This window comes from Rhinopithecus roxellana, chromosome 3, assembly GCF_007565055.1.
Source record: "Rhinopithecus roxellana isolate Shanxi Qingling chromosome 3, ASM756505v1, whole genome shotgun sequence".
Lineage (NCBI taxonomy): Eukaryota > Metazoa > Chordata > Mammalia > Primates > Cercopithecidae > Rhinopithecus > Rhinopithecus roxellana.
In genome coordinates, this window is record NC_044551.1 from 47,611,578 (window position 1) to 47,634,507 (window position 22,930).

The window sequence follows — 22,930 nt, forward strand, 5'->3', positions numbered from 1 at the left end:
TAGGGACATGGATGCAGCTGGAAACCATCATTCTCAGCAAACTATCGCAAGAACAGAAAACCAAACACCACATGTTCTCACTCATAGGTGGGAACTGAACAATGAGAACACTTGGACATAGGAAGGGGAACATCACACACTGGGGCCTGTTATGGGGTCGGGGGAGGGGGGAGGGATAACATTAGGAGATACACCTAATGTAAATGATGAGTTAATGGGTGCAGCACACCAACATGGCACATGTATACATATGTAACAAATCCGCACGTTGTGCACATGTACCCTAGAACTTAAATTATAATAAAAAAGAAAAAGAAAAAGAAAAAAACAAAAACAAAACAGTGACTGAAAGTAACCAGATAGTATTAGCAGCATTAGTGTCATACAAACACCAATTTGCTGGGCAAGTCTACGATTGCTACTGCTAAACAAACATGCTTATGTTTACCTCTGAATCCTTAGCACTATCAGAGTTCATCACTTAAAGGAGGGAAGAATACTGGGCCCTGATTTACTATTTTCAGTAGATCTTCTCCTCTGCCATCCCTATACTGACATAAAAGACATGATGTATGTCATGGTAGGACTCTGAAGTAAGACAACCTAAACTACCACACAATGGAAATCAAGACAGTGCTTTCTTCTATTTTTCCAAAATGAAAATAGTTTTTAGTTGTTATAAATTATAATAATATATGTTCATTATAAAAAATAAAAAATACACAAAAGAATAAGAAAGTAAAACCCACAAAAATCCCAGCACTCAGAGGTAACTATTGATAACATTTTAAAGAACATTCTCCCACACATTTCTCTATGCATATACACACATCATACATATGTATAATGAGATCATACACACTTGCTTTTAAATTTTTTTTTATTTTTATACAAAAAATAAAAATAAAAAAAATATTTTTTGCCCTGTTACCCATGCTGGAATGCAGTGGCGTGATCATAGCCCACTGCAGCCTTGACCTCCCAGGCTCAAGTGATCCTCCCACACGGCCTCCCAAGTAGCTGGGACTACCACACATGGCTAATTTTTATTTATTTTTTTGTAGAGACGAAGTCTCCCTATGTTGCCCAGGCTGAACTAGAACTTCTACCCTCAAGCAAATCCTTCCCGCTTGGCCTCCCTAAGTGTTGAGATTATAGGTGTGAGCCACCACGCCCAGCACACTTGCTTTTTTTAAAAGAAAAAAGTCGTAATTGGCCGGGCGCAGAGGCTCATGCCTGCAATGCCAGCAATTTGGGAGGCCGACGCAGGCGGATCACGAGGTCGAGAGATTGAGACTATCCTGGTCAACACGGTGAAACCCTGTATCTACTAAAAATACAAAAATTAGCTGGGTATGGTGGTGGGCACCTGTAGTCCCAGCTACTTGGGAGGCTGAGGCAGGAGAATTGCTTGAACCTAGGAGGTGGAGGTTGCAGTGTGCTGAGATCGCACCATTGCATTCTAGCCTGGCGACGGAGCAAGACTCCGTCTCAGAAAAAAAGTTATAATTACCTAAGTCAATAATATTTATTAATATTCAACATAAATGCTCTCTGCCAGGTATATATTAGTTGTTTGGCATACAGTGGGGAGCAGGTGTGGCTTAAAGGACTTTAAAAAGGAAGGAAGACAATTAAACCAATGATAAATTGTGCTAAGCACTCTGAGAGCAGGAATACAGAGTATCAAAGAGTAATTTATTTACTCCAGGTAGGTGGAGACAAGGAACACGTCCAGGAAGAAGTGACATTTAAATTGTGGGGAAGGATGAGTAAAACATATAATATGAACTGAAGCAGAAAACAGTTCTAGGCAAAAGGAATGTCCTGTGGAAGGCCTGGACATACTCAAGGAACTGAAGAAGTTGAAGTTGAGGGAGTGGTGAGAAATGGGGGCAAATATTATGAGATACTCTTGGAAGAGCAAGTAACATGAAGAACCTGGATTCTAATATATGGGAAGTGAGTAGCCACTGAAAGGTTTAAACAAATAAGCGATATAATCAGATTTGTGTTTTAGAAGAATAACTGACTATAATATGGAGGATATACTAGAAAAGGCAATGCTGAAGGCTAAAAATTAGATCTTTAAATAGAGATGTAATTTATCATTTTTAGTATTTGCATGGATGTACCACATAGGTTCCATGAGGCCAAGGACTGTCTGTACTCTTCAATTATCAATTCTAGAGTCCAATACAGTATTTGGCATATAATACATATTTGTTAATTTAAAGATAATTATTAACAATTGTTAACAACAGCATCTGTTACCTTTTACTAAGCACTGACTATATGCCAGGGACTGTGTTAAACGTATCTTGCATTTCACTCTCCCAACTGTTCTATGAGGTAGAGGTTTTATCATCATTTTATTTTACTAAAGAGGAAACATTAAAGCTCAGACTTTTTGTTACTAAAGCTAGTTAGTGAGGGAGTGTGATTTCCTACATTTAGTGACTCCAGAGCCACTTAACTAACCTACAGCTGACTAACTAATAATTTAACCAATTTATGATCAATGTCCATTTAGGTTATTTCTAACTTTTTGCTATTGTTAATATTATGATGAATCTCTTCAAACATGTCTGATTACTCTTGACTATCTCATTAGCATAAAATCTTAGATGTTGCAATGATGAGCTTAACAGGCACATTATATATAATGTTAGATGCATTTGACAAAATTGCTCTCCCGAAAGGCTTTCATGTCATACAATTAAAAGCCATATAAGAGAATGCCTGTTTGCTCACCATTACTAATACTGAGTGTTACTCATCTTTGCCAACTCAATGGCCCCCCCCACAAAATCTCATTTTAGTTTTAATTTGTATTTATATATCATGATTAGTAAAGCTGATCATCTTTCCATGTTTACAAGTCATTTTAATTTCTTCTTTTATTTCCTGTTCATGTCCTTTGCTCATTTTAATTTTATTTTTAAAATTACTATTTTTTTACTTCTACGATGGCTTGAGACCATTTTAAGATACTATTTAAATAAACAGTTGGTATATAAATACTGTTTTTTGCATCTTGAATTTTAACTTTTTACATGTCATAAATGTTTGCAAATAATGTGATCTTGTTCATTTGTTTTGGAGTCTCGCTATGATTTCCTGGCATACTAAATCTCGTGCTGTAATGTGAAATCTATTAATCCTTTCTCTATGGGTCTCCCACCTACATCATGATTATAAAAATGCTACCCACATTTTCTTCTAATATTTTTATATTTTTAATGGCTTTCATTTTGACATTAAATCTAATCTACTTAGAATTTATTTTGATGTAGTAAGTGTAATATGGATCCAATTTATCATAGCCAGCTTACTGGATAGGTAAGGTTTCCAAAGTACATAATAATTGGAAGATGACCCAAAGCACTAAGAGTAGGTCTATTCCTACGGAAATATTTTTTTCTGTCATATAAGATTGAATTTTTCTTCTTCCTACATATGTGTAGTAATATATAATGTTCCAACTAATTCCCTAGGCAAAAGACAGATAAACAACTCAAATGTGCTGTTTAAATGTAATTGCCTTTGTCCTAATTTACCACTTGTTTTCCAGTATAATGCTAACTAGTAACACTGAATGAAGTATGTTTGTTTTAACTCAGTAACACAAATTTAAATACTTAAGAATAAGACATTTTAAGCTTTACATTTGAATGAACTAATAGAAGCATATTCTTAAAAACAATACTACCAAAAGTAACCTAGAGAGACTAAGAAAATTTTCTGTATCAACAGTAGAAAAATTACCTTTAAGAGCAATTTAGTGAAATTCTGTTTTTAAAAAGTCATTCATTTACAGTATAAACGTATTCACTGAAGAAAATTTGGAGGATACAGAACACCCTAAAGAAAAATTCTATCATATTGGGCTGTGTTTCAATAAAAATCTAATAGACAACTGATAGTAGCATAACAAGATAATAGTTCTATGTGTAAAAAAAAAAAAGCTTACTTTCATAATTTTGCTGAAAATGATGTGGTAATAGTTAAGCACAATTAGGCCATGTCTCTTTACTTTTTTGTGTGCATTACAATTATCTTTTTCAGTAAGACTTGGATTTCTAGATTTAAATAATCTTTAAATACAACAGGAAATAACAAAGTCTTTATAACTTAAAAAAACCCATAAAAATGTCTTTACATTGAATGTCTTAGTGAAAGAGCAAATCTATTCAAGGCAAGCAAAAATAACTAGGTCAAATCATACATATAATGAAAATGCAGCTTAGCGTTATTAAAAAAAACTACTCACAATTATTTTAGACTAAAACATAAACTACAGCCACAGAAATAGATCTAGAAGATCTTTACAGCATTTTTGTTGATATAATAAAGAGAAATGACAGCACGCTGGTACTGAATGCTTCTGGAAATATGCATTCAGGACTAAGAAAATAGGTAAGATTTATAGATCATTCTGAGAACCATCTTGCTTCATACTTTTCTGATATTTCAATAACTTCAAAAATACGATAAAATAATTTATTTACCTGACCATTACCAGAAGTTGCCATGTTGATTTCTGCCACTCCTTGACCTTCATTCTGCCGCTCAGCATCATGTGAGCCGGTTTCATGCTTGTTCTGAGACGACCTCTGTTAACATGGAGTTAGCATCATTACACGCAAAAATGGTGTAGGCTTTCTTAGCCCACAGCTTTTTTTCTTTTTTGTTTTAAAGCTCTGAATACATCAATTATACAGACTGATAAAGGCATGGAACTGCGTGTTACACTTCATAACCTCCAGTATGATTGGCGGTCGACTATCTCGGTAAGAGGAAAGTGAAGTGTGTCCCTTGAGCATTAGAGCTGCACAAGACAAAGGATTTCCTGAGACTCACAGGAATGCCATCCTCTACCAGCTGCACTCACATTACTATCAGGAACATAACCCAAGTAGAACAAATAATTATCTTTTCTGTAAGGTTACATGATTCTGACAATTAATGGAGCTGCAAATACAACAGTTAAACTATTACCTAAGCTTACAAATATCTTCTACTTAGGTATATTTATACACAGAATATATACATATATATATGTATATCTTCTAATAAAAGTTAGGTGAAATAAAATGATAGGCTCTTAGATTCTGATAGGAATAAAACCCAAAGCCTTTTCTAATGCAACCACCATCTGTTAACAGGAAATTAAAATGACAGATTATATCCAGTAAAAGCAGTCATTTCAAGATAGATTATCTCCAGTACAAAGCAGTCACTGTATTAAAATACCAGCACAAAATTAAAGAAATAAAAGAATTTCTCACTGTCTTTTATAGAAGCACCTATATGCTTGTTCTAGGAAAACAATATCTAAAATAAAAATTATACATTAAAAATCTGACCTAACAGTGGATAATTAAATTACAATGATTTCTAATGGAATTTCTTTAAACATCAAGCTTTCCTAGAACATTTTAAAATTGTGACTTAAAAAATTGATTTATGTGTAACATTTCCATCAATAAACTAGTATTAGTTATATGCTGGCAAAAGTGAGGTAGCACTCAGTAATCCAGAAATATAAGAATAATTAGTACCATCTGAAAATCATGCTATAGAATTAAATGAAATCCACAAAAATAGATATACATATATAAAGTCAACCTAGTAACAAAATGAATCTAAGACCACAAAGATCTGACACTAACATAAGTGAAGATGTCAATATATTTGAAGAAAATTACTGACCATCTACTATGTTAGTTACTTGCATTAGATGCTGGGGAATACAGTGCTAGCAAAACTAGACTTTGTTCTATGCTATCTTGGACCTTACAGTTTAGTCAGGGACACTGTCAAATAATGACAGAAATAATAAAGGTAAAATTGACAAATGCTATGAAAGAAGGGTACAAGGTGCTGTAAGTATATATAACAGAGAGAAATGAAATAGTCTGGAGGTTTGCAAGAGCTCTCTTGGGAAGTGCTGTTTGAGTAAAGACTTGAAGAATAAATAGGAGTTAACTAGGCAAAGGGGAGGAGTAGAGGATGAGTGTTCTGGGTAAAACAGATGATATCCAGAGGACCCAGGGTAGGAGGGAGCGTGGCTTATTGTCAAAGAATCATGGTGTGGATAAAGCACCAAAAATAAGGAGGAAAGTAGAACAAAAAGAATATGGTAAAAAAAAAAAATCTGATTTTAATGCCCTTTTCTGTGATTCTTAGATGGTATTCTTGTAAGTTTTTTTTCTACTTGTAAGTTATAGTGAGGCCACTGCATGATTGCCCCCATATAATTAATACTAATATATTCATGGAAAAAGTTGCATGTAAATTTATTTTTCAAGTCAAATTTTAAATGGTCTAAGTAGGGAGGAAACATAGGAAAGACCAGTTAGGAGGCTACTGTATTAACGTAAGTTGTGAGACAGTGGCACTATGCACTAGGAAAGCAGTGACAGAGATGAAAGAAGTGGAGACATAGAAGTAAATCTGATTGGGTTCACTGACAGATAGGATATGGGGAGTGGAGGAAGAGGTCTGGTGTCGAGTATTACTCCTATGTTCCTTAGCTCACACAATTCAATAATGATGGTGCTACTCACAGAGATAGGTAATACCGAGGAAGGATGAGTATTTGTTGTTGTAAGGTGGGGTAGTAAAGGGTGCTTAGGAGGAGCAGATTATTAATTATGTTTTGAATATGTTGAGTAATATCCAAGTGCCTTTTTTTTTTTTTTTTGAGACGGAGTCTTGCCCTGTCACCCAGGCTGGAGTACAATGGCGTGATCTCAGCTCAATGCAACCTCCGCTTCCCTGGTTCAAACGATTCTCCTGCTTCAGCCTCCCAAGTAGTTGTGATTACAGTTGCTCGACACCATGCCCAGCTAATTTTTGTATTTTTAGTAGAGATGGAGTTTCACTGTTTTGGCTAGGCTGGTATCGAACTCCTGACCTCCTGATCCATCCCCATCGGCCTCCCAAAGTGCTGGGATTACAGGCATGAGCCACCGCACCCGGTCTTAAAGTGCCTCTGATGTGACTCAGTGAGGATGTAGAGCTGACACAGAGATTTAGCATAGAGCTCAGGGCTAGAAAAATATATTTGACAGCCATCAGCATATAGATGGTCAGTGAAACCCTAAGCATAAATGACACTGCTTAGGAAGAGAAGATAGAGAGAAAAGAAAAATAGGCCTTAGGAAATACCCTTAATTAATGTCCAGATAAAGGAACATGAGTCTATAAAGGCCAGAGAGGCTGGGCACAGTGGCTCACGCCTGTAATCCTAGCACTTAGGGAGGCTGAGGCAGGAAGATCTTGAGCCTAGGAGTTTGAGGTTACAGTGCGCTATGACGGCGCCACTGCATTCCGGCCTGGGCGAGACTGAGACCCTGTCTCAAACAAACAAACAAACAAACAAACAACAACAAAAAAACCAGACAAGTGGAAGAAACCAGAAATGTGACTGATGATGGTGATGGATGACGCATATGGTAACATTAAGAAAAAAACTAATGTTTACTATGTACTAACCACTTAGCACTTACTGATTTATTTAATGTTCAAACTAACCCTATGAAGTATTATTATTCCCATTTTATTTATTAATTTTTTGAGATGGAGTCTTGCTCTGTTGCCCAGGCTGGAGTGCAGTGGCACAATCTCAGCTCACTGCAACCTCCACCTCTCGGGTTCAAGCAATTCTTGTGCCTCAGCCTCCCAAGTAGCTGGGATTATAGGTGCCCACCACCATGCCTGGCTATTTTTTGTATTTTTAGTAGAGACAGGGTTTCACCATGTTGGCCAGGTTGGTCTTGAACTCCTGACCTCAAGTGATCTGTCCACCTCAGTTTCCCAAACTGCTGGGATTATAGGCATGAGTCACCATGCCCAGCCACTATCCCCATTTTACAGATAAAGAGATGGAGGTGCAGAGAACGTTAAGTAACTTGCTTTCAGTCACATATCTAGTAAATGGCAGAGTCAGAGCTAAAATTCCAACTCAGGTAATTCCAAGCCAGACTACCATTTAACATTTACTATCTTCATTTTCTTTCCTTCTTCCTCTTTCCTAATCACTTCTCTTTAGTCTTTCACTGATCCTAGGTTACAGGCCTGCCTGCACTCTTTGATACACTGAAGACAAAAGAAGTGTGGTTGCTCACTATTATGAAAGATTAATTCTAACTAGTTTCCTCATTTCCAAAGTTGCTTTACAACTTCTTCAAGGTTTTCTACTCTAGGTAATAGAACTTGAAAAAATTTTTGTTGCTTTACAACTTCTTCAAGGTTTTCTACTCTAGGTAATAGAACTTGAAAAAATTTTTGGTGAGGGATTTAAATATCACAAATCCATCCATTTTAAGTGTTCAATTAACTGACTTTTAGATTTATCGAGCACAGCTGTAATCCAGTTTTAGAACATTTTCATCATTCCAATAAAATTCTTGCTATCCATTTACAGTTAATCCTCATTTCCACTTATAGTCAGACAACCACTAATGTACTTTTTCTCTTTAGAAACTTTGCCTTTTCTGGACATTTGATACAAATGGACTTATGTCTCTGGCTTATTTTACTTAGCATGTTCTGGAGGTTCATCCATGTTATAAATTCTGCATCAGTAACTTACTTTTAATTGCTGAATAATATTCCACTGAAGAGATATAACAAATTTGGTTTATTCATTCACTGGTTGATACATATTTGCACTGTTTCTACTTTGAAGCTGTTATGAAAAAATGCTGCTAGTGAACAAACGTACAAGTCAAAGTCTTTGTGTACACATATATTTTCATTTCTCTTGGCTAGATACCTAGGAGTAAGACTGCTGAATCACATAACTCTATGTTTAATATTTTGAGGAATCACTCAACTGTTTTAAAATGGTGGCTGTACTATTTAAATTCCCAACAGCAATGAGGGACCCTGCTTCTCCACATCTTCGTCAATGCTTATCATTGCCTTTATGATTAAAGCCATCATAATGGGTGTGAAGCAGTATCTCACTTGAGCTTTGATTTGCATTTCCTTAATGATTGAGTATATTTTCATGTACTTATTTGCCATTCCTACATATACCTTCTCTGGTGAAATGCCTATTTAAATATTTTGCCCACTGAAAAGCTGAGTTGTATTTATCTTTATTAATGAGTTGTAAGAATACTGTGACTTCAGTAAGTATTCTTCATTTGCTATTATCTTTTAAGCCACACTGCATTGTCCTCACAGCTCCCATTCCTCCCAATGTATTTGCTTGTCAATAAATAAACTATGTCTAGAAGAACACACAGGAAAGTCATAGCACTGGTTGCCTCACATACCTTTATGCAACTTCTGAGTTTTGAATCATGTGTAATAATTACTAGATTTAAATCATGTCCAGTATGTAGACCTTAAACCAGAGTTATAATGCAGGTAGTCCAAAGAAAATGCTATAAGAAATATGCTTCACGATAGAGAAATTATTTGGCAGAAGCTTTTCTCTTTCTCATATCTACTGCGAACAAACAGCAAAATTGTAAAAAGTGGTTTTATCCTTTCTTAAATGTGAAATGGCACCTTCCTTTGGCTTACATTTATAAACTATCAGAATAATGCAACTGATATAACTATTATCATAACAAAAGGAAGCAATAAGAGATTGGATCACAGTAGCAGACAGTCTGCCCTAAATCCAATAATATGAATAAAAAGTTTTGTACAGATAGAAGAAGCACAAACAAGTTTCCAACCTGAAAGAAACTTGTAACAGTAATGGAAAATGAGGATTACTATTAATAAATGGTAGTACAATGAAATTCAAGGTGAACGGCATTAAATAAAATAGAGGGCTATTGTATATTATAATACAAATAAAATATTCAATCAACTAGAAAAAATGTGACTATTGATTTAGAATATCAAAACCTGTCAGATGCAGCAAAACAGTAATAATCAGAACACAAGAAAGATGGGGGGAAAAGAACTAACTGTAACTAAAGCTATTCAATTAAAAACAAAACACTGCCTGTTTAAAAATAATTTAAAAAACAGACCATAAAGAATTTGCTTAAGGACAAAAGACAAGTAAAAACTACAGGAGAAAGCCAAAAGGGTCATAATAAGAAGAATGCTACATACATCAATACCAACAGAACTGAAAAGGAGCAAAAAAATACTGTTGCAAAAATGAACACATTCTTTAAATCGCAAATATTTGACTTATATTGGCTTAAGACATCATGTTAAACTGCTTTTAGGATTATGACTATCACATTTTACTTAAACTGTCTACTTAGCAAATACATGTTTCTACATATTTCAGATTCAGATGTACTAAATCCAAAGTTCCTCAGATATTAAAAAAGCCAGACATGGATGAAAACGTTTTTTGAAAGAACTCTTTCTTTGTAATCTCTTTCAGCTGAGTTTTTGGGGAAGGAGACCCCCTGATCTCCAAATAACCTGCTTTAATGGCTAGTTCTGCATTTTTCAGTTGAACGCTTTATTTCAGTTCCACTTTATTGTTACACAAATTTTTCACTATTTACATTACTTTGACTATTAAATTCTAATCATAGCTGGCAGGTGGTATACTATGATCACCTTCCATTACAACTTCTTGTTGTCCATGGAGTTAAAGGTTATCTTTACTGTTTTGTTCATTAGGTTTTCTGGGTACATATGACGTATCCTCAGTTTCTCTCCTACTGTGTAAATTTCCTTTCCCTTCAATACATTCAGAAACAGCAAGTATTCTGCTGATTTCATCTTCTTGGAATTAATCTCTCCTGGAATCCTCTCAGTAGTTCCAATATGGACTGGTTGCTTTCTCAGGATGTCCCTTCATTTTTACTCTGCAGTTTCGCTCATCTCTTTCTCTTGTATTATATCACCTGGGTCTTGAGTCCCAAAAATTCATTTTTCTTGCTTTACATTTCAATTTCACTTGAGTATATCCTTTAATAGGTTCCAGAAAAGGGTGCATGAGAAAAACGTATTTTTGAGACTTTGCCTATCTAAAAGTGTCCTTATTCCACTCTCAGATTTAACACTTTGACTAAAGGCTAGAATGGTATTATAAAAAATATATCTGGTCTTTGTTCACTTGTACCTGGCAGAGAGCTTCAAATACCCTTGGAATTTCTCGAGCGATAGGGGTGTGTGTCATGCTAATAAGGCAACTCAGGGTAGGCCACCAGATAGCAAGAGGATGGGTGGCTGTCACCATGTGACAAGAGAGTTAGAACTTTGGGCCAGACTGACCTCCAGGAAGAGGAGGCGGCTGGAAATTGAGTTTAATTCTCCTGTGGCCAATTATTTAATCATGCCTACAGAATAAAATTCCAATAAAAATTATGGATACCAAAACTCAGTGTAGCTTTCTGGTTGGTGAATACACTGAAGCACTGGAAAAGGCGGGGCACAGTGGCTTATGCCTGTAATCCTAACACTTTGGGAGGCTGAGGTGGGCAGATCACAAGGTCAGGAGTTCGAGACCAGCCAGGCCAATATGGTGAAACCCCATCTCTACTAAAAATACAAAATATTAGCCAGGTGTGGTGGCGGATGCCTGTAATCCCAGCTACTAGGGAGGCTGAGGCAGGAGAAATGCTTGAACCCAGGAGGTGGAGGTTGCAGTGAGCCAAGATCACGCCATTGCACCCCAGCCTGGGCTACAGAGCGAGACACTGTCTCAAACAAAAACAAAACAATGAAGTGCTGGAAGAGTGACATGCCTAGATTCCACTAGGAGAAAGCATGGAATCTCTGCACCCCCATCCTCATCCCTACCCGCTTCCCTAGACCTTGCCCCATGTGTCTCTTCATTTGGCCATTCTTGATCTGTATCCTTATAATAAAACAGTTAATCCTAAGTATAGAGCTTCCAGTGAGTTTTGAGCCATTCTAATGAATTATTGAATGTGAAGGGGTTGTGGGAAGCCTGGAATTTATAACCTACTGGGCAGAAGTGTGGAGATACCCAACATTTGTGGCTGGCATCTGAGGTGGGAGCAGTCTTGTGAAGGAGTCAGCTCTTAACCTGTTGGGGCTGTGCTAACTCTGGGTAGTTAGTCTCAGAATGGAATGGTACCACAGCTCACTCACACAGGGGTGGAATTTATAGACAGCTTGGCAACAGTCCTGGTGGCTTGGGGACACCCAAAACTTGTGGCTGGTGCTTGAAGTGGACAGTCTTGTGATCGACTTTGTCTTTTACTTGTGGAGTTGACTCTAACTCTGGGTAGTTAGGATCAAAACTGAATCTAACTTAAGAGACTTAGTTCCATGTCTCTTTAAAAAAAAAAAAAAACAAAAAAAAAACAAGGTTTTAAGAAATTGTTACCCTACTTCCCCGTTTCCAGGGTTATTATTTACAAATGTAAAGGCATTTGTATTCCTGTTCCTTTATGTAAAATTTGTTTTCTCTTCCTTCCCTAGAAGGTTTTTAGAATATTCTCTTTATCCCTAGTGATCTGAAATTTCCTCATGATGTGCCTTAGCATAGGATTATTATCATACATGATGTTAGATACTGGAGAGACCAATTTTTTGGAAAGCTAAGCACCTTGTTAAAATTTCTGTGAAATCTTGATTTATTTCTCGAATTTCCTGTCTCCAGTTTCTTCATTTTCTTTTTGGAACTCCTTTTATTTGGATATTGAACCTTCTTAGAAGGATCTATACTGTCTGGTAGTTAGTGTCCACTCATATTTAAGAGCGGGCTATCTATGAAAAAGTTAAATGAAGCTCTATACCTGAAGCATGGATTTTGTCAACTATAGTTACCCTGTAGGGTGATCTAGGTGGGTTGTTTTGTTGGTGAATTTTTCCATGTATGTCTCTTTAAGTTTCTTTTCTTGGGTTAGTCACATTTCTTCTCATTTTTTTCCTCCCTTTTTAATGTTCTCTCAGCAGAACCAGGGTGAGTCACATTTCTCATAGAAGTTCCTTCCAGAAATTTGCCTGGAGATTGTAAGCCTGGATGCTAACGGGGGTTTCAGCATTCAGTAGGTAAATTTTCATGTAACTCAGTTTTTTGTATGATACCCTCACCTTCAATTAAACAAGGCCGACCCCTAACCAAAGACCCTTTGTTTACCCTCTCCATCTCTCCAGAGGAAAAAACTCTCATCTTTTGCTGGGATTGGAAAGGGGCAGTCACCTAGCTACGCAGGATTGTAGGGAAGTTCTGGAACTCCATCTGCTTCTTAACAGAGTTTCAAGTATCTTCCTGCTTTTAACCCTTTTTTATTCTTACATCCAGAAGTGTCTAGTTGCTTCATGACTTTTCATTTCTATTGCTGCCTTATGGGTCAACCCTCTCTGATATGCTAGAATGTTGTCACTTGTTTACCTGCTTTCCAGAGCCGCAGATTTTACTGTGGTCACCTTCCCTGGTCTTAATGCCTCTTACATTGTATACTTTTACTATCATTTTAATGGGGTTTGTGGAGTAAACACAGGTAAATGTGTATTATCAAGTCTTACTATGGATTACCCATAAAAAAGTTTACTCCCTGGATAATAGCCAAATTAACTATCTGATTACATATAAATTGAAAGCTAAGGTAAGGTATCTATATTTACAGTTCTATAAATTTTAACTGCCTAAAAGATAAAATCAAAATAGTCAAAATTTTTGATAATTTAACTTCATGAAAAAAAGTTATGGTATTTAAATTCTCTCAAAGAACATCTATATTCCAGTGGTGCCACATTAAATTATACACATTTTCTTTTCTTAGACTAACTACCTATTTTTATACCCACAAACAAGAAAGGTAATTTACTAACCTCTGCTTCTGTTGCTTGGGACTGTAAAAGCTGTCGTATACGAAGTATGTCCTTTTCGATTTGCTGAATTCTGGCTATTCTTCGCTAAAATAAAACAAGAAACCTAATTAGTTATGTTTTTATTAATATTAATATAAATAATCATACTATGGCTACCACTTAACAGTTCAGGGTTATGCCAAACCATTCTTATTTAAAAAGCTAGACATATAAATATATTCACCCTTTAATAACAAATTGGGTTCAGTTCAATTTTTCTTTTCTTTTTCCTTTTTTTCTAGAGACAGAGTCTCACTCTGTTGCCCAGGCTGGAGTGCAGTGGCACGATCTCAGTTCACTGCAACCTCCGCTTTCTGGGTTCAGCGATTCTTCTGCCTCAGCCTCCCGAGCAGCTGGGACTACAGGCACGCGCCACCACGCCCAGCTAATTTTTGTATTTTTAGTAGAGATGGGGTTTCACCATATTGGCCACGCTGGTCTCGAACTCCTGACCTTGTGATCCGCCTGCCTCGGCCTCCCAAAGTGCTTACAGGCGTGAGCCACTGTGCCTGGCCCTGGGGTCAGTTCAATTTTTAAAAATACATCTGACTTTATTCAACAGATCTCTAGATCTGCTTAGTAAAACTGTGGAAATATAAGTCATATATCAAATCGTATGTTGCATGAATTATGAAAATTGACACAATACACATTGTGAAAATTTATTCTCAAAAATATTTCAACAGAGAAAATTACACCTGCATTTAATCTTTTATATTAATCCAGACATTAATACAATATAATAAATTTATATAAACATAGTATACCAGTAAAGGGAAACAACATCTGATTTGTTTTAATAAACATCAGGGTCCCCAACCTTTTTGGCACCAGGAACTGATTTCGTGGAAGAAATTTTTCTACTGACTGGGGCGGGGGAGGTCTCAGGACAAAACTGCTCCACCTCAGGTTCTCAGGCACTACAAAGATTCTCATAAGCAGCCCGCAACCTAGATTCCTCACACGTGCAGTTCACAAGCAGGTTCATGCTCCTAATGCAGCCACTGATGGTGACAGGAGGCAGGACTCAGGTGGTAACGCTTGCTCGTGGCCTGGGGGTTGGGGACCCCTGGTTTCAACAGTAGGCCCAAGTCTTCCCACAGTTACTTCTGTCATAAGTTAGTAGTATTTTTCAGCCTTTCCAAGTACCTAACTGTGGCTAAACATTATTTTTATCTTCAACACTAGGATCAAAAAGAGGACAGAGCTTTTGCTTTTCCACTATATGGAAACCATCAAGTGGCCACAAAGCAGTAAGTACAGGCTGAACCACATGGAATGGAAACAATGTGGGGAATATGTTGTGTGTTTTTTTAATAAAGCTAGACTTCATTTTAACTTTTATGAATACTAGTGGAAGTAGAAAAAACAAGTCACTTATGAATAAAGACTTTGCAAATCTCTCATAAAGCTAGTTTATGACAAATCAAATACACAGGTTTTAAAAACAAGTAATGACAATGTTGTACCATTTTCTGTAATAATTCTATAGTTATTGACATCCTAATATTGAGAAATCAAAAATTATATTATAAAAGTAAACTGTTTCAATAAGGAGGGGTGTGTGTCAGAAGCTAGACGGAATAGTTTCCAAACATTTTTTTCAGTTATGTTCTCCATCAATAAAAGATTTTGGAACAAATATCAACTCCAACAGATAAATATTAAAAGTACTATAACAATTAGCTTTAAATATATAGTTATAAAATGTTCATATGAAACACTCTTTGATCACATCTAGTTTTACTTAAATATAATGCCTTCATGCTTTTCTTACTACCATAGTAAAATGTTTATTGCTATTATCCAGCCTTATGATAAACAAAGAACAGAAAAACTAAAATAAGTTGTGCTCACTGGCCGGGTGCAGTGGCTCATGCCTGTAATCCCAGCACTTCGGGAGGCCGAGGCGGATGAATCACTAGGTCAGAAGATCAAGACCACCCTGGCCAACACAGTGAAACCCCATCTCTACTAAAAAAAAAAAACAAAAAATGAGCCAGGTATGGTGGTACGTGCCTGTAATCCCAGCTACTCAGGAGGCTGAGGCAGGAGAATCGCTTGAACCCAGCAGGCGGAGGTTGCAGTGAGCAGAGATCATGCCACTGCACTCTAGCCTGGACGAGAGTGAGACTCCATCTCAAAACAAAAACAAACCCCAAAAAATAAAAAATAAAACAAGAAGCTGTGCTTACTGTCCCAAATTAATCTATCTTAATTTTCTCCCTCTTTTCTTTCTTTTTAACAATATAACTATGCCGATTCTCTATCATGATTCTGAAAGTAGTAAACTTAAGGTAAAAAATATTCTCAAGCCAGGCACCATGGCTCTGGCCTGTAATCCCGGCACACTGGGAGGCCAAGGTGGGCAGATTGCTTAAGCTCAGGAGTTTGAGACCAGCCTAGGGAATATGGTGAAACTCTGTCTCTACAAAAAATACAAAAATTCACCAGCCATGAGGGCATGCGCCTGTAGTCCCAGCGACTTGGGAAGCTGAGGAGGGAGGATGGCTTGAGCCTGGGAGGTGGAGGTTGCAGTGAGCCGATATCGCGCCACTGCCCTCCAGCCTGGGAGACAGAGCCAGACCGTCTCAAAAAAATAGAAAAAAAATAAATAAAAGAATATTCTTTAATTAACAAATCTTACCATGTCCAATTCACAGTATGAAAAGCATCTGAAGAAGAAATACCTGTACTTTTGGTAGTTTTCTAAAGATATTGCAAAGATGAATGATCATTTCTATAACCAGGTGGCAAATACTTCCTAGCTTCAGAGAAAGAGCCAAGCTACATACAATTACTGAATTTCTAAACTGGATTGTCTCCTCCCTTTCTAACCCACATGGCGCTCAAAGTAAATGCTTACTGCAGCACTTCACGATTTGGATGTTTGGATTAGGGATGCTTAACCACTAAGTATTTCTTTCCTTTTCCTTATTTGTTTTTTTTTTTTTTTTTTTGAGACGGAGTTTCACTCTGTCGCCCAGGCTGGAGTGCAGTGGCGCGATCTCGGCTCACTGCAAGCTCCAACTCCTGGGTTCAGGCCATTCTCCTGCCTCAGCCTCCTGAGTAGCTAGGACTACAGGCGCTGCCACCACACCCGGCTAGTTTTTTTTGTATTTTAGTAGAGACGGGGTTTCACCGTGTTAGCCAGGATGGTCTCGATCTCCTGACTTCGTGATCCACCCGTCTCGGCCTCCCAAAGTGCTGGGATTACAGGCGTGAGCCACCGTGCCCGGCCTCTTTCCTTTTTCTATACGACAAGAATATTTATGAAATTATGTTTAACAACAAACTGTTCAGGAGTATGGACTTCATATGACTTTAGAAAAAAGTGGTTCTTTAAAAACTGCAATAGTAACACAGATTCAGGATGACTCTCCACAAATTAGAATAGAAGGTAAATCCCTTAACTCAATAAAGGGCACGTATCAAAAACCCTGAGTAAACAACACACTTAACTGTGAAATTTTAGAAGAATTTCCTTTAAAGTCAAGACAAGAAAAAGAAGACCACTATTATTGTTTCCATTCAAAGATATATTAGAGTTCTTAATACAACAAAAGAAAAAACACTGTAAGGATTGGAAAGGATAAACAATGTCATCATTTGCAAACAATATGGCAATGTATAGAACCTTAAACCGGCGATGATAAAATAAAATATTTCAGCGATGATATAATAAAATATTTCAGGAAGATTGCTGGATACATTTTACTTAAATGTAATTTAGTAATATAATTAAAGAAATTCCCACTTACAATAGCAACAAAAACAGTAACATATCTAGGAATAATTTTTTAAAATGATGTGTAAGACCCCTGTGGAGAATTTGACAAAACCTTATTGAAGGATATAAAATAAAGCCTAAATGAATAAAGAGATATAAAATTAATAACAATACCTAATAATTTATTTACTATGTGCCAGGTTCTCAGTGTTTTTACATATATCAACTCATTTAATCCTCACATTTTACAGTTTATCAGTATGTGTATTGTACTGACAAGAAAACTGAGACAGAGAATTTACCTAGGATCACAGTCTTGCTAAGTGACAGGTTTGGGATGTGAATACAGAAGGTTTGGTTCCTGAGTCCATCCTTTCAACCAAGACTAAATAGTATGAAGGTCTGACTTCTTCTTAATCTATAAATTTAATGTAATTCTAATCAAAAGCCCATGAAGTTTTTATTTGAATTAGAAGCTGACATTAAAGTTAAAATGGCAGAGTAATAAGGCAGAATACTACATTTTTAAAAACAAAGAAGGATTCACCCAACTGGGTATCAAGATTTATAAAACTGCAGCAAATAAAAAATATGGTATCAGTGCAGGCATTGAGAAGCTAAAGTGGACTAACAGAAGAGAGTCCAAAAATATCCAGCATATATAAACTTGATATACGATGAGAGATGACATCACTCATCGATGAAGAACTAGTGCGGTATCCAATGCACGATAATGAGAAATTCAGTTAACAACATAAATATATGTATACATGTGTGTATGACTATACATAAGTATATATACACACATGTATAAATCAAGTGTATGTAAATAAATATGTATTAATATATAATACACATACACACATATATAATATACATATAAGTTAGACTCCTGCCTCCACAACATACATAATAGCAAACTCAAGATGAATTAAGGAGCAAATACAAGATTACCTTTATGACTTCAGTATAGGAAAAGATGTATAAATAGGTCACAGAAAGCACAAATCTGGCAATATAATTAATTGAACTTTATCATAAAAGCTTATTTTTGTTATCATGAGGCCAATATAGATAACAGAATTGGTGGCGAGGAATTGAGATATATATTACCTACAAAGGATTGGTATCAAGGGGATATTAAAACATCTCTCAAACACATGAAAACAAGACATTTAACAATAGGGAATGATCAAGGGATATGAAGAAGTAACTTAGAAAGAAAACCCCAAAATCTAATAAATATATTCAAGATTCAACTTCAGTAGCTCAGGAAAATATGAAGGTTAAGATGACAAAATGTTTCACTGCCCACTGATTGTTAATTACAAATTCTGACTCACAAGTGATGGAGAAGACATACAGAAACAAGAATTCTCACATACTACTAGTAGAAATGTAAACTAAAAAGATCACTTTAAGAGCAATTTAGTAAACACTAATTCAAAACACTCATACCTTATGACCAGCAATTATGCTTTTAGATATATATCCTAGGGCAATGGTTAGCAAACTAGGGCCTGCTAGCCATCTGTTTTTGTAAATTTTTACTGACACACAGCCATGCCCATTTGTTCATAAATTATCTATGGCTGCTTTCTTGTTAAAAGGCAGGGTTGAGGCTGGGAGTGGTGGCTCATGCCTGTAATCTCAACATTTTGGGAGGCTGAGGCAGGTGGATCACCTGAGGTCAGGAGTTTGAGGCCTGGGCAACATGGTGAAACCCCGTCTCTACTAAAAATACAAAAATTAGCCAGGCATGGGGGCGCACACTTGAAATTCCAGCTACCGGGAGCCTGAGGCACAAGAATCGTTTGAAACTTAGAGGCGGAGGTTGCAGTGAGACAAAATTGCACAACTGTACTCCAGCCTAGGCGACAGCGTGAGACTGTCTCAAAAAAAAAAAAAAAAAGGCAGGGTGAGTAGTTGCAAAAGAGACCATATGGTCCACAAAACCTACATATTTAATATGTGGCCTTCTAAGAAAAAGATTGCTGACTCCTCACCTAGAGAAACTCTTCCATGTTTGTTTATAAGACAAGACAAAGTATGTTTATCAGAGCTGTTTTTAACTGAAAAATTAGAATCATCTTAAGTTTTCCTCAACTAGGGAGGAGATAAACTGTATTAAACAGTATCAACAATTATGGCAATACAGAGGTGTACTTACACCTTCACCCCACCAATTCCCACATCCCAGTAGTAAGTTCTATTAACAAACTGATGTGCACTTTTCCAACCTTTGCTTACATGCCTATGGAATAGTAAGTACGACCATACTAGGTAGCCAAAAACGCACTGAACAAGTAAGAGTAAATAAATAGCCATGCAGTTAAGAGGTACCTGGAGACTAACAATCTCACATAGGTAGGCAAAAGTGGATTTTGAGTTTTCCTAAATTATTTACTAGTCATTTGTATGTGTTTTACTGGTCATATGCCATCTTTTTAATTAATTACCTTATTACATCCTCTGTCCATTAAAAAACATGGGTTAGGCAGGTGCAATGTACATGCTTAAAGTCCCAACTATGTGGAAGGCTGAGGAAGGAGGGTTGCTTGAGCCATTTGAGGCTGTAGTGTATTATGATTTCTCCTGTGAATGGTCACTGCACTCCAGCCTGGGCAACTAGCAAGACCCCCTTTCTGAATAAAACAAAAACACAGGGTTGTCTTTTTCTTACTAATTTGTAGGCATTCTTATATTTTAGGGATATTAACATTTTCCACTTTATGTGTTATAAATATTTTTCTCTTATCTTTTGTGCAATGAATGATTTAAAATGTTACAAGATAAATCCCAACTGTCCTCTTTATTGCTTTTGAGTTTCCATTCATATTTAAGATCTCTTGTCTGTATTTTATTCTATTAATTTTAGATTTATTTTTCACATTTGAATAGTTAATCAACCTGTAACTTTTCTTAAGATATAAGGGTTTAATTTCTCATCTTTTGAGTAGGTCATTAGTTGTACCTATATAATTTATTGAGTAATTTACCATTTTCTCCAAAATTTATAATGTAACTTGTCATATAAAGGTCCTAAATATTCTTGTACCTCTTTCTAGTCTCTACTCTATCATTTGCCTAAATTTATTCCTATTATCATAGGAATAAATTTCTATTTATTCCTATTATCATAGGAATAAATTTCTATTTATTCCTATTAGAAATTTCTATGCTATTATCATACTGTGATTATTCCAACATCTTCACAGTAAATTTTAACAAATGTTAAGGTAAATCTTCAATTACGCATTCTTTCATAAATGTTTTTGGAAATTCTTGCATTATAAACTTTAGACTCATTTTTCTAGCTTCCAAAAAATTTAGTGTCCTTCAACAGTTTTATGTTTTTCTTTATGCAGGCTTTTTCTAGTTACTTTAAAGTTTCCTGTTGTTATGAACAAGTCCTCCTAACCCCATTTCCACTTTTAACTGGTAGTTATTTTTTGTATGTATCTTAACTCCAGATACCTTACTAAATTCTCTTACTAGTTTAAATACTTTTTAGTTCATTTTGTATAGCTTTTCTAGACAAATCACCACATCATTTACAAATAAGTATTTAATCTCTTCCTTTCTAGTTCAAAAATAGTGTAAGATTCATAACACTTATTTTGTTTTTTTCTACTTGCATCAGTCAAGGCTGTCAAACAAAGTTAAATAATAGTGATGACAGCAAGCTCCTCAAACATATTAATGATAGCAATGATGATTACCTCATTACTTCTCTGTTTTATTTTTCAAGACAGGGTCTTGATCTGTCACCCAGGTTGGAGTGCAGTGGTGTGATCATAGCTTACTGCAACCTCTAATTCCTAAGCTCAAGCAATCCTATCACCTCAGCATTCCTTAAGGCAGCTGGGATTACGGTTGTGTGCCAACACAACTGCTAACTTGCGATCCCCTTGCCTTGGCCTCCCAGACTACTGGGATTACAGGCCTGAGCTATTTCACCCAGCCACTATTTTCTTAATATAAGGTTTACTTCTGGTTTTTGGTAATACTTATATGTTTAAAAACTTTCATTCTATTATTTTATTTGGAATTCTTATTTACTCCTTCCCCTTGCAAATGAGACCCCATATTTTTTCTCATAGCTTCAGACTCTCCTGAGATCTCCTCTTCCAGGGCCGTTCTTGTTTCACTTGTTGAATCACGCAAGCAGAGAGTTAGGAGGGAAAGGAGTGCTTTGGCTACCATATTCCCACTATTCTCAGTATCTTATTTTATAATAGCTTGCATACTTTAATCATTTAATAATTTAAAATATGTATTTATATTCTGCCCTAAAGTAAATATTTCTGTACACAACATATTCCTAGAAGTCCTATAGAAACACAGGGTCATAGAGCATAGGCATTTTAATTTTGGCAAATAATGCCTAACTGTCCTCCAAAAATGTATCAATTTATTCTTAAAACAGGGTAGACAATGTAATCCCAGCCTGTAATCCCAGCACTTTGGGAGGTCAAGGCAGGCAAGAACTCTTGAGGCCAAGAGTTCAAGACCAGCCTGACCCATATGGTGAAATCCTGTTTATACTAAAAATACAAAAACTAGCTGGGCGTGGTGGCACCACAACTATAGTCCCAGCTACTCAGAAGGCTGAGGCACCAGAATCGCTTGAAGCCAGGAGGTGGAGGTTGCAGTAAGGTGAAATCACATCACTGCACTCCAGCCTGTATGACAGAGCAAGACTGTGTCTCAAACAACAACAACAACAACAACAACAACAACAAACCCAAAAAACCAAAGATTTAAAACAAAAAGGTAGATGATGTTTCTTACTTTCACACCCTTGCTAATACTGCATGTCATCAAATTATAAAGTTTCGGACAGCCTGATAGGCAAAAAAAAATATAGTATCTTATTTTACGTTACATTTCCCTGATGTCTAATGATGTTTAAGCATCTTTTCACAATTGTTTATTAGACACTTGAACTTATTTTTGTGATAGAACTATTCACATCTTTTGACTATTCTGCTATTTGGTTATCTGTTTATTTTCTTTTCTTTCCTTTCTTTCTTTCTTTCTTTTTTTTTTTTTTTTTTTGAGTGCAGTGGTGAGACTGTAGCTCACTGCAGCCTTGAACTCCTGAGCTCAAGGGATCCTCCTCCCTCAGCCTCCCAAATAACTAGGTCTATGGATGTGCACCATCATACTCAAGCTTTTTTTTTTTTTTTTTTGGAGAGGCAGGGTCTTGTTATGTTGCTCATGCTGGTCTCGAACTCCTGGGTTCAGGTGATCCTTTTGCCTCAGCCTCTCAAAGTGCTAGAATTACAGGTGTGAGCCACCATGCCTGGCACAGCTGACCATTTTTAATTGATTTGTAGGTGATCCTCATAGAGTAGGGATATTAAATCTCATATATTCTACCAACATTTCCATTACTTGCCTTTTTAT

The 22,930-nt window shown here is 36.3% G+C and overlaps 1 protein-coding gene across 4 annotated transcripts in view; it reads right to left on the reverse strand.

Annotated features, from left to right (window-relative positions):
- APC (APC regulator of WNT signaling pathway) overlaps nt 1-22,930 on the reverse strand; it is a 163,766-nt gene that overhangs the window by 46,118 nt on the left and 94,718 nt on the right. For all 4 annotated transcript variants that reach the window (XM_030926975.1, XM_030926977.1, XM_030926976.1 and 1 more), the window contains exons 7-8: nt 13,750-13,833; nt 4,512-4,616 (exon numbers count right to left, since the gene is read on the reverse strand). In XM_030926975.1, coding sequence (XP_030782835.1) covers nt 4,512-4,616; nt 13,750-13,833 — 189 coding nt within the window. The remainder of the gene's footprint in view (nt 1-4,511; nt 4,617-13,749; nt 13,834-22,930) is intronic.